Genomic DNA, 13,091 nt, shown 5'->3' with positions numbered 1-13,091 from the left:
GTATATCTGTGCATACCTGGCACAGAGCAGGTGCTCAGGGAATATTTATTATCCTCTTAATAAAGGCTATGAAAATTTTACATAAGATGAAGCGGTTGCAATGGGTGATCTTATTTGCAAAGCAGAAATAGAGATACAGACGTAGAGAACAAATGTATGAGCACCAAGGGGAAAGGCAGGGGTGAGAGGAATTGGGAGACTGGGATTGACACATACACACTACTGATACTATGTATAAAATAGAAAACAAATGAGATATATGTTCCATCTATCTGTAAAATAGTTACAAACTTCTAGCACAGAGAACTCTACTTAATGCACTGTGGTGACTTGAATGGGAAGGAAGTCCAAAAAGGAAGGGATATGTGTATATGTATGGCTGATTCATTTGGCACCCCACTCCAGTACTCTTGCCTGGAAAATCCCATGGACGGAGGAGCCTGGTAGGCTACAGTCCACGGGGTCGCTAAGAGTCGGACACAACTGAGCAACTTCACTTTCACTTTTCCCTTTCATGCACTGGAGAAAGAAATGGCAACCCACTCCAGTATTCTTGCCTGGAGAATCCTAGGGACGGCAGAGCCTGGTGAGCTGCCGTCTATGGGATCGCACAGAGTCGGACACGACTGAAGCGACTTAGCATAGCATAGCATAAAAACTAACACAACGCTGCAAAGCAACTATACTGCAATAAAAATTAATTTAAAAAAACATGAAGGGGTTCCATAGTTCAATTTTTTATTTCACAACTCTTTAACCAGCACCTACTAAATGCCAGGCATTGTTCTAGGAGATAAAAAGAACAAGACAGTTAAGGAATACACTTGCTTTTGTGAGTATAAAATATTGTGAGGGTGATGGACAATAAACAAATCTACTAATACCTCTATTAAATATAGCATAGGTAATTAGATTTATGAAAGAAAAAAAAAATATGGCACAGCAAAAGAAAGAAAAAAATTATGAGTGATGGTGGCCAGAGCAAGAAGGAAGTTGTACTTCCTCAGTCACCAAAGTTCTAGCAACCAGAGTCTGGGCAATGTCCCAAAATGGAAATAAAAGACTTTTAATCCTATTTGAAATTCTGGCAACCCATTTTCCAAAAGAAATACAAATGCCAAAAACACATATGCGAATATGCTCAGCTAGACTGGTAACTAACATTTTTTAAATGTACTTTAACATGAGAATTCAATTTTCCACCTGGACAGAGGGCTATGATCAGAAAGAATGAGAACACTTAGTGCTGGCAAAAGTGAGTAAACACACATCCTCACCCCTGCCAGTGGAAATGTAAATCAGTATGACCTTTTGGAGCATAGTGTAACACCAGGTATCACAAGTTAGCATATTATTTGACCCAGATGTCTAGTAATTTATCCTTATGAAATAAGAGGACAAGCATTAAAATTAAAATGTGTAAGAACAGTTATTTCAGGTTGTTTCTAACCCCAAGACTTTGAAAACAATCCATGTCTTCAGTAGAAAATTGCTTAAACAAATTATGTTAAATCCATACATAGAATACTGCATAGCTATAAAAAAAAAATAACATATCTCTGTCCTAAGATGAAAAGATGTTCAAAACATGGTGGTAGCAGAGAAAACTCAGTTTTCAAAGGGGTAAATATAGCTCATCTCTATTTATGTGGGGAAAAAAGGATGTATATGTAACCATGCACATGAGTGCTTTAGTGCACACATACACCACAGACACACACACACACACACACACAACATCAAAATGTTAGCTCCAGGGGGTCCTATAGCTAGTAAATTTTATTGTATTTGTGCCACTAGAAATTACCTCAACCTTTTACAATGATCATGTATTGCTTTGTTCTGTTTCAGACTTTGCGGGGGGTAGGCGGGGGGAGATCCAATCAATCCATCCTAAAGGAGATCAGTCCTGGGTGTTCATTGGAAGGACTGATGTTGAAGCTGAAACTCCAATACTTTGGCCACCTCATGAGAAGAGTCGACTCATTGGAAAAGACCCTAATGCTGGGTAGGATTGGGGGCAGGAGGAGAAGGGGACGACAGAGGATGAGATGGTTGGATGGCATCACCGACTCAATGGACATGGGTTTGGGTGGACTCCAGGAGTTGGTGATGGACAGAGAGTCCTGGCGTGCTGCAATTCATGGGGTCGCAAAGAGTCAGACATGACTGAGAAACTGAACTGAACTGAACTGAGGTAGGGGCAGGGGGTATGTATGGGTTGAAATCAGGAATAATCTTTTATCACTTCACTACACTGCTACCCCATATCTCAAGGTTGAAAGCAACTTTCTACATATGCCAAAGCATGTATTTGAGTTTTTCCCATTTTTCTTTGCAGTCTTTTATTCCACACTCTTGAAAAGGAAAACAGAATAGAGCAGACAATGAAAAACTATCCCAGTATGACAAAAAAAAAAAAAATTAAAAACTCTCAAGATGGAACATAATGATCTGACATTTTTGAGCATATATTGACATCACATTCAGTATCATGTTTAAGCTTCATCTCAGTGACCTTTGGTAGCTATCATGGCCCTCCCCCTTTCACACATGAGAAAACTGAAATTTCAAAAGGTGATGTATCACTGAAGTGCAGAGCAAATGAGTGCAGGTCTGATAGAGAACTGTTCTCAGGGAGAATATTAGTTTCCTGTGCTGCTGTTATCGAAGCACCACAAACCAGGGGGGCTTAAAACAACAGAAACTTATTGTCTTACAGTTTTGGGGTCTCAAGTCTTAAAATCAAGGTGTTTGCAGGCCCACACTCTCTCTGAAACCTACAGGGCAGAAGCCTTCCTTGCCTCTGCTAGCTGCTGGGGTTTACCAACAATCCTTGCATCCCTTCGTTCTGAACTCTGCCTCCACTGTCACACGGTCATTTTCTCCTTGAGTGCCTCTGTCTCTGTGTGTCTACTCTTCTCACAAGGACCCTAATCTTACTGGATTCAGATCTCGTCTAACTTACTGACATCTGCAAAGACCCTATTTTCCAATAAGGTGTCATCCTGTGGTACAGGGGGTGAGAACATCAACATCTTTCAGTGACACACAATTTACCTTGTAACAGGGATCAAACCTACCCTCCTCCTCCTAATATACATCCTGCCCACTGCATCACAATCCATCAATATCATGTCTATGTCTGGCGGGTTTCATATGTTCTTTCCCTGACAGTGGAAAGCAACTCCCTTCTGCCTTCAGGCAAGATTAAATCCAAATTCTTCCAGGCAGATGAATGAGCTCGTGTCCTGCTATCAAGGCTCTACCTTCTGCATTAGCTCTCATCAGTCACAGAGGGCATCTCCGAAATTATTTATTTTTCTAGTTCAAGGTCTGCTCTTGAGCTAAAACACGCTCAAGAGCTTTGTAAAGTTAAGAGCACTAGACAAATGTGGGGCAAATGCAATTCGCCTTCCCAGAGCCCTCAATTTATGATCAGATAGGATGCTCCCTGAGAAGGTGGGGTAGGGGGATGTGATACTATTTTATGTTCCTAGTACAACACTCGTCTTTGCAGTTCACTTAGACCAGATGCCAAAAGCAAATTACCAACCCATCCTTTCTTGACTGCATTGGTTTTCTTTTTCAATTTCTGGCACTGGCTTCAAAACCAGCAAGGATGTTACTGAAACCAGTAATCAAAAGACTATCAAGCTATCCTGTCAACTGGTAGTTTTCAGGCCAAGCAAAATGAAAAGAGAAACAGAGAGAATACCCTGCCTCCTTGAGAATCAGTGTGTCCCAACTTCTTCACACAAGAAGACACACAAAAGATTCTGTCTAAGAATACTTCTCCATTCCTCTCACATTTGCTTCCTGAAATGCTGCAGAGTGTAATGCCATTTGGAGGTACTTTGGCACAAGAGAACAACCTCCCAGGCTGCGTTTTTGCTTCATTGTAGCAGGATGAGAAGCCTGTAAAGGTGCACAGCCTCCCATCTGCCTCCACTTCTCCACATCTCAGGGAGTTGATGGATAAATGGCTCAAACAGACAGCTGGCACTAGGGCATCTTCAGGGGAGCCTCCCACCTGTGGGGCCTCCCATATGTGCAATCACATGCAAAATGTCACTGGCCCCCAGTGAGCATCAAGCTGTACCTTCCATGGCAAGCATCCTGATGGCCCTCCACAGCAGACGGCAGTGGGAGGCTGTGATACTTCCTATGGACTTACATGGCACCCAGGGCTGGGCATGGCTAAGAGAGGCGTGAAATTCTCCATGTCTTCCAACCATGCCAAGTTCCTCCGGCACTAATTTCTCCCACACCCTCTGCTACCATCACCTCCTCCCCACCATATCTTCCTCTCATTTCCAAATTCCCTGCACACTGATTTATTAACAACTTTGTCTGCTTTTTTTTTTTAATAGATTAAAAATGATGCTGCAATGCAGGAGACCCGGGTTCAATTCCTAGGTCAGGAAGATCCCCTGGAGAAGGAAATGGCAACCCACTCCAGAATTCTTGCCTGGAGAAACCCATGGATAGAGGAGCCTGGCAGGCTACAGTCCATGGGATTGCAAGAGTCAACATGACTTAGCAACTAAACCACCACAAAAATGATCAAACTAGTTAAAGAGGCTTTGTTCAACATGGTAGCCACTAGCCACAGGTGTGACTATTTAAATTAATTGAAATTAAATAAGTTAAAAATCTAAATCATCCATCATTCTAGCCATATGTCAAGGGCTCAAAGGTCACATGTGCCTAATGGCTACCATACTGGACAGTACAGAGAACGTGTCCATTATCACAGAGAGTTCAACGCACAGCTCTGGTCTAAAGGATATAAAGAAAGTGTCTCCCCTCTTTTTCTGTCCCCAGTCCCCCTCCCAGAGGCGACCCTGCTGCCAGTCTCCTTTGTGTGCTCACAGAGGTTTTTTTCATATTCCAAACAGTCCGTGTGGATGCAAACCTCATTTGTTAAAACCAAAGAGAAAAGACTTTAAACACGATTTGGCTCCAGGCTTTCCTCACTTAGTGAATCTCAGAGATGACAATCTAAGTGTACGAAGAGCGCTTCATTCTTTCGTGTGGCCTCACAGCAGCCCACAATCACCAGGGCAACCGTCACCACCCCACCCTATAACCACACTCCTGGGTGCCCTCCTGGGTGGCCCTGCTCTTTTCCCCACTAACACTTTCATCCTACTCCCAAGTTCCACCTACCCAGACTTTTCTGCCTCTTTCCCTCACCCCTTGCCCTAATGAAACCTGGTTGAGACAGAGAAAGATAAATACGTAAATATGGTATCATTCATATGTGGAATCTAATTTTTTTTTAAATGACACAAATGAACCTATTTACAAAATAGGCACACAGATTTCAAAAATAAACTTATGGTTACCAAAGGGGAAAGGTGGTGGGGGGAGGGATAAGTAGGTTATCAGCCACCTACCTCAGCCACCCACTCCCACCCTAAATCCACACCAATAAATGAACCATCTGTGAAATCCTGGTTCTTAGCATCCCATTGTCAAGATAGTGCCCCACACCAACAACCACCAACAGAAGTGGGATTCTAATCCAACACGACTACTCACTCACCTTGTCCGGTCCTCCCTCCCAGCCCTCAGCCAGCTGGAAGTCCTGTTATGTTCTCAGAAGCCCTCCCTTGCCCTTCCTTCTATCACAGTCTCCTGTTGAAAACCCTGACAACATGTAAGCCCGACGGTTCACTTTCCCCATATACATATTCCCTACAACAAGATGGTAACCGATTAAATTTGGAGCTTTTCAAAATAGATAACTAGTTGGTGGAATTACAAAATGGAGCAACTGCTATGGAAAAACAGTATGGAGCTTTCTTAAAACATTAAAAATAGTCCTGCCACATGACTCACCAATCTCACTTCTGGGTGTATTTCCAGAAGAATTGAAAGCTGGGTCAATGAAGAGAGATTTGTACATCCATGTTCACAGTTCATTATTTATTAAGTCTGAGGGGAAAACAACCCACATGTCTATTGGCTGATGAAAGGATACACAAAATATGGTCTATACATACAATGGAATATTACAGAGCCTTCAAAAGGAAAGCAACTCTGACACATGCTGTAACATGGATAAACCTTGAGGACATCATGCTAAGTGAAACAAGCCAACCACAAAAGGACAAAAATTGTATGATTTCATTTATATGAGGGACCTACCTAGAGTCGCCAAATTCATAGAGAGAGCAAGTAGATTGGCAGTTACCAAGCTCTGGGGGAGGGGTAATAGGAAGCTGTGTAATGAGCATGGAGTCTCAATTTGCAAGATCTGCTCACAACACTGTGAATACACCTAACACTACTGAATTGTAAACCTAAAATACTTAAGATGGTAAATATGATATGTTTTTCTCCACAATAAAAAAGTGAGACACAAAGCAAAGCTTATTGGCTCGCTGCTCTGCGGTGGTGCTGAAGGCACACTCTCTCCCTCTGAGTATCAAACACCCATCACACCCACAGTTAGTGCACACAGTCATCAGGTAGAAGGCTGAGCAGGGTTTCTATCACTATCCATCGGCAATTCCAAGTTCAAGATTCACTCTGAAGCTTAGAAACAAAAGAGGGAAAATTAGAAGAGTTAACTAAGGACTGGTTGGATATTTCCTCATTTTGTCAAAACTTATTCTCCAGCAACTAACTGAAAACCAGTAGTTTTTCTAGCTATGCCCCTTATAATTCATTCATGCTCATTAATATGCAAACACCAGCTTCTCAGCTGGCAGTGATTTCATGAATTTTTAATTTACATGGGATGAGCCAGAGATTAAAATTCTCAACTAAACCAACAATACAGAGGATTCTGAGTGTTGTTTTAATCCCTAGATTAAGAATCTCCAAATGAATCCATGGGCATCATCATGTGGAACAATCATTTGGGAATTATCAAAGCAAATCGGTGAGTTTCTGCCTCATGGGTATTATTAAAGATATACTTTTAAGGGTATATATTTGGGGATCATTAAAAACAGTGAAACAATGACATTTCTCATCATCAATCAATGTTGGATAACATGCTGGCCACCTGGTAAACATTCACAGAGATCCCAACACTATAGAAAAGCCACAGTAATTTGTGGTTTTGTGACTAATATGTAAGAGACTCACTTTAGCATAAAGGAAATCAGATTTTAAAAGCAAATTAGAAAAGAGAAACTGAGAAACAGTGAACACAATTCCTTCTAGAATTGGAAATCAAATTCTGGATTATTAATTCTAAAATAAGCAAGGCAGAGAGAAGAGCTTTCTTTTCAGAGGGCAAGGCCCAACAGAAATTTAATACATGTCCCATATGTCATTTTAAATTTCTAAAAGCCACATTAAGAATGTAAACAGAAGTAAAATTGTAATAGTTTATTTAACCCAATATATCCCAAATATTCTTATATCAACACGTAATCCATATTGCTTTCTAAATATTAATCAAATGTTTGCATTCTTTTTTTCTTACGTCTTTGGGATTTGGTGTGTATTTTATCATTACAACACCTCTCAGTTAGGAGCAGCCATATATAAATGCTAAAAGAGCCTCTAGTGGCTGCCATATTGGTAACAGAACTATGGATCCAAAGAATATGTGTTCATCTGACAGGACATGGACTAGCTCTTGAAAGTCAAGCATGTCTCTATACTGCACTCTCTAGACTGTTCTTCCTGTATTCCTCAAAGACCAATCAGCAACAGTCTGGGTAGATGCATTCACTGTTCCTTTGGCTAGACAGGTGGTAATTCAACTTTGATCACTATGGAACCATTATTTGATCTTTTGCAAAATCAGTTTACTACTATTGCTTCCTGATTTTTCCAACCAGTAAAATGACTCACTTTTTCAAAAATTAACTTTATCCTAAATAACATCATCTATGATGTCACAGAGTTGATATTTTAATTATATTTCTTAAAAGGGCTAATTTAACACTTCAAAGGAGCTTTAGTGCTCTGTCTCAAGCCAACAACTAAACTAAAATTGGCTTTCATTCGCGAGTCAGTTTTGGCATCATCTTTCAAAAGCTTTCCATTTGGCACAAGCAACCTCAGATATATTACTATTTCCTGAGTCCCCTGACACTGACAAACCATGAGTGTGACAAACCATCTCCATCAAGAGTACCTCTTGTCTGGGCACCACCACAAACAACAGGGCATTTCCTCACTTGTATTCAGCTGTACAAAAGCTATAGAAGTGGAGTAAAGCTCTTGCTCTAATGACAAGCCACAGTGACTCAGTCTCAGGGGAATCCCCTTAATAATTAATAATGATGGCAGCTAAAGTTTATTGAACTACATGCCAGACACTGTCATAAGTTTATATATATAATGTGATATTATGTCGTATATCATGATGACTAGTATCTCACTCACACAATTGTCAAATACCCCCTTTTTTCCAGATAAGGAAACAGAGCATAGAGCAGTTAAGGTAGCTTCCCACAGTCACAAAGCTGACAAGTTGTGGAGCTGAGATTCAAAGTCAACAAATCCGACTTTGGAATCTGGGAATTACCAAGAATATAAAAAATGTAAATTGAAAAAGACACATGCTTTATGGTCACAAACACAAATACTTCAAAGACAAATAATCACCCAAGAAACGTGGAGACTGAGGAAGCAACATTTTCTAATACACAGAAGGACAGAAGACAAGTAGAATAATTTAGAATGCTTTCAAAACGTCCTCTGTAAATCACAGTGGAGACCACATCTTACTTGAAAGGAAAAAAAAAGCATGAAAATTCAAAGGAACAAAAATTTCGGTAACACAAAGAGAAAGAAGATGGAAGGATGAATGAATTTTTAGATGGATTTGAAACGGGAGGGAAGGAGGCAGGGCATGACCTTTAAAAGAATGACATGGGCATATGTCATAGGATATGGGCATTGGGCATTGACATAGAACATGACAAAAAATGGTTAGAACAAACTAGGTCCAAGATGGCAGAAGAGTCAATGTCCAGTAGGCCTGAAGCCTCATTATACATACACTCATTGTAATACACTAGCAAGCTAAATGAGACACCTGCCAGTGTCATGACAGTTCTGAGGCAAACCATAAGAGGCCAAAAAGTGGGTGGTAGCCCAAGTCCTAGAAATCCTTGTCCCTTCTCCAAGCTAGCTGGAGTAACCCTCCCACTCATTCGTCTATGAAATTATCCAGCCCATAACACTAACCACCCCAGGACTTCCCTGGTGGTCCAATGGCTAAGACTGCATGCTCCCAATGCAGGGGACCCAGGTTTGATCCCTGGTCAGGGAACTAGATTCCATATGCCACAACTAAGATCTGGCACACCAAATAAATAAATATTTTTTTAAAAAAAGGAAACAACTAACCACCTCATATTTCAGGGTCTCTTGCCTTCCAAGATGGCCCACACTTTTGTCTGTGGAGTGTGTTTCTTCCACGGCCACTCTAGCCTTTTGAGACGGACCACATTCTGTCTATGGAATGTGTATCTCTCTAAATAAATCCACTTCTCAGCTATCACTTTGTGTCTCTTACTAAATTCTTTCTGTGCTGAGACATAAAGAATCTGAGCTTCACTAAGTCCTGAGACTGAGTGTATGATTTCAATTAAGACCGTGGGTTCAAGTCCCAATCTGAGCTGTGCAGTTTCAGATTGATAGATGACTAAATGAATAGATGGACAGACAAATAAGCATACAAACATTCACTCCAGGCTCAAGAGCAGAGAACAGGGAAAATTATAAGGGGACATCCCATCTCTCTGAGCATCCCAGAAGGGGCTAATCATATTGGTGATATCACACCAGCCACCCTCAAAGGCAATTTGGGGACCTTATTCTCATCACTGTACCAAAGCTGCAAGGTGAGCCGTGCTAACAGCCTAGTTACGTGGCAAGGGTTCTGCAAAGTGAAAGAAGATAAAAATCCACTTACATGTACTCCCTATGGGCAGAGTGTACAGCGGCCGCGTTGCTGTAACGCCATAGGACAATCGCCGATGACAGGACATCGAGGATGGCATCAAACTAGAAGGAGGAGACACAGAATTAGTGGTTTTCCAGAGTTAATAGGTCACAACTGTGAAGACACATGGCAATTGTTCTGTGACTTGGAACATCTGAACCAGTGACCTCAGAGCAAAGAGGCTTCACATCATTACAATGCTGGCCACTCAGCATCCTCAAGGTGGTGATCCTGAGAATTCTAAGTCAGGGCACCCAACATGCCCACGTGGTGCCAGGGTCATGGCTCCTCCTGGTCGCTTGCTGCCGGGGGTACGGGGAGAGCCACACTCTATGTGTGCTGAGCTCTGCTCCCAGGACCCCTGACTCCCAGCACGCTGGTGATGGGGGTGGGGTGATGACACATGTGAAATTGACCTCCCCAGGGCAGGCAAGATAATTTCAGCATTTTCCTGTTCATCCCAAGCAAAGGATTTGGGCCAAGGACTCTGTGTTTCTGGCTCTCAATAGGACTGTTCTACCTGGGGTCCAGGGGTGAGGGTGGAGTCACCCAGGGTGCTCCACGAGGTCTGCCAACACTGTGAAATTGGATACAAAAATCAATGCTTTTGTTCAAATGAACAAGGGAGTGTGTAAGAGGATAGTGAAGAAAGGAGGGAAAGGAGAGAGGAGTGTGAGTGAAAGAGGTGGGCAGGGTAGGAGGGTGACATGTGTGTATAATTTCTGGAGAGACAGTCCACACCTTTCAAAAGATTCTGAAAAGCAAGTCCTCAAAACAACGGGAAAAGTGGCTTTGGGAACAGGGAACACACACCATCAGGTACAGGAAGCCCTGAAGCAGGAGGGCTGTTGAAATGAGATTTCTTTGCGTGAATCACCTTACCCCAACACACTTTTTGTCTGGAAAACTACAAGCACTAACGCTCTCTCGAAGATGTGGGGAGACTTTACCCAAGTTTTCAGTATCTGAGACCCATCTTCTCTAACCAACTCTCATCCGGAAGCAGGTTCAGAAACCAGGGTACCCCTAGTCTGGCTGAAGACTGACATCCTATTGCCGGCAGCCCCATCTTAACTCACATCACCTTTGCCCACACCAGCAAATGCTTCACTTCAGTGTGTGCCCATTTTTAAACCTACAACCTTAAGGGGGTGGGGAAAGGGCTAAACCCTAAAAAAAAAATCCTCTCAAGGATTTGCAGAAAACATGGTGGCCCTGATCTGTTGTTGAGAATTATACACTGTCATTGCAGTTTACTTCTATCAAATTACAATTGTTTGTAGAAGCGACTTCCATAAAAGGTATGTTTGTCATGCTCTCTCTCTCATCTGCTAACCACCCTCTTAAATCAGAGGCCCCAGAGTGAGATTTGTGGGCCCGGGAGAAACGTGCAAAACTTCATAAAAGTACATTTCAGATTACTTACTGCAAACCCAAAAGCAGAGGCGCTGTACCTCATAACGGAGACAGCTAAAAAGAAAGAAAATATTATTCAGAATATTTTAAGATCTTGTGAATATTTTCTCTCATTTGTGAGAGTATTCATATATTTGATATGGCCTTTTAAACATAACTGGAAAAGTTCTATGAGAATGAAATTAAAAATTAACTGTACTTGTCATATCTGAGAATTAAAAAAAAAATTCAAGAGTGATATGAAAAGATTCCAGACTTCACTTGCAACAACCTCCCCTCCAAGTGTACCCTGAAGCACCAAAGGGCCAGCTTCTGAATGAAAACGCTCAAGCAATTGTCAGTCAAATGACTGCTGACACTCTGAGAATTTAACAACTGGGAATAGAGGGCTGGGAACCATATTAAACTTTGAAAGTGAAACTGTAACCATCTGAACTGTTCTCATAATAAGGTATTTACTGATACACACACCATTGCTAGTACAGTTGGAAAAAAATCTCTTGCCCTCCAGAGCTTAAAATCCAGTGTGAACCTCAACAAAACTGTTTAGAAAAACAAGAATTATCTTTAACAAGAGGTGTCTACAAAAGTAGGTGCCACAATTATAATTAAGACATATTTCATCCATACTCAAAAACCAATCTACCTTTTGTGGGGCAAGTTGATTGAGTGGCACTTTTGTCTGATTGTCTGTGATCTGTCCTGTGCCAAAACCATGTGCAGCTTCCAAGACAGTTCTCAATTTGACTTAATAAGGCAGGGCTCCAGGCAAAAGCCGTATTAAACAAGCACATGCCCACTCACTAATAAAGAATGAAACCCAACCCCGAGGGTCAGCAAGGCTGTGAAGTGGATTGTTGCAGGCACAGGTGTTACAAGCACTCACTCAAGGAGTAAGGAAGGCGTGGATACAGAGCATGGAAGTCAACATCCCTTTGGACTCCCACTCAACTCAGCACATGTCCCTTCTCTGAGAGCTGCTCTCTGCTTATCCACATGGACCCCAGGCAGCCATACTAGGCTTTGTACTCCTGCCCTCAGCCACAGGGCAGGGTCATCCAACCCAGGGCAACCCAAACATGTTTCATTTTCTATGTATAAGGAATTCCTCTGTGTAGCAGAAATAGAATCTAAGAATTTTATTGTTATAAAGGATGTAGCTGATAAACACACTAAGAACTCATTTCTCCCAACTCTGACCAAGTTCCTGGTAGATCTAATCTAGTATGTCAATATACCTATCTTCTTTGCCTAGCAACAATTTGATGGATTTTTGAATGCTGCTGTTGTCGTTCAGTCACTAAGTCATGTCCAACTCTTCACAACCCCATGGACTGTAGCCCACCAGGCTTCTCTGTCCATGGAATTTCCCAGGCAAGAATACTAGAGTGGGTTGCATTTCCTTTCCCAGGGGATCTTCCCGACCCAGTGACTGAACAAGTCTCCTGCGTTGGCAGGCAGATTCTTTGCCACTGAGCCACCAGGGAAGCCCCTTTGAATGTTATAAGCAACCAACTACTGACTTGATTTTTATAGATAATTGGGACAAGTGATTGGCAAGTGTTCTAGTAAAGTTCCCAACTAAAAAATAAACAAATAATTGAGACTGGGATTCTAGTTGGTCAATTTACCCTGTTGGAATTGAAACTTGGAAACGCCAGAGCTAGGGTTGGCCATGATTTGTTACACAGACTGAGGAGCAGAGAGACAAGCATGGGGTATAAACACAGGCTCTTCTGTCCGTGGAATT

The 13,091-nt window shown here is 41.9% G+C and overlaps 1 protein-coding gene across 1 annotated transcript in view; it reads right to left on the bottom strand.

The window, feature by feature from the left end:
• Positions 1 to 13,091, bottom strand: part of TMEM163 (transmembrane protein 163) — a 259,119-nt gene that overhangs the window by 85,586 nt on the left and 160,442 nt on the right. The window contains exons 3-4 of the mRNA XM_081579251.1: positions 11,352 to 11,395; positions 9,896 to 9,987 (exon numbers count right to left, since the gene is read on the bottom strand). Of these exons, the coding sequence (XP_081435377.1) occupies positions 9,896 to 9,987; positions 11,352 to 11,395 (136 nt within the window). The remainder of the gene's footprint in view (positions 1 to 9,895; positions 9,988 to 11,351; positions 11,396 to 13,091) is intronic.

The sequence above is a fragment of the Giraffa tippelskirchi genome, chromosome 3, assembly GCF_054371585.1.
Source record: "Giraffa tippelskirchi isolate mGirTip1 chromosome 3, T2T-mGirTip1v1.2.pri, whole genome shotgun sequence".
NCBI lineage: Eukaryota > Metazoa > Chordata > Mammalia > Artiodactyla > Giraffidae > Giraffa > Giraffa tippelskirchi.
The sequence above is the reverse complement of the archived record's forward strand: the minus strand, read 5'-3'. Positions and strand labels throughout refer to the sequence as shown.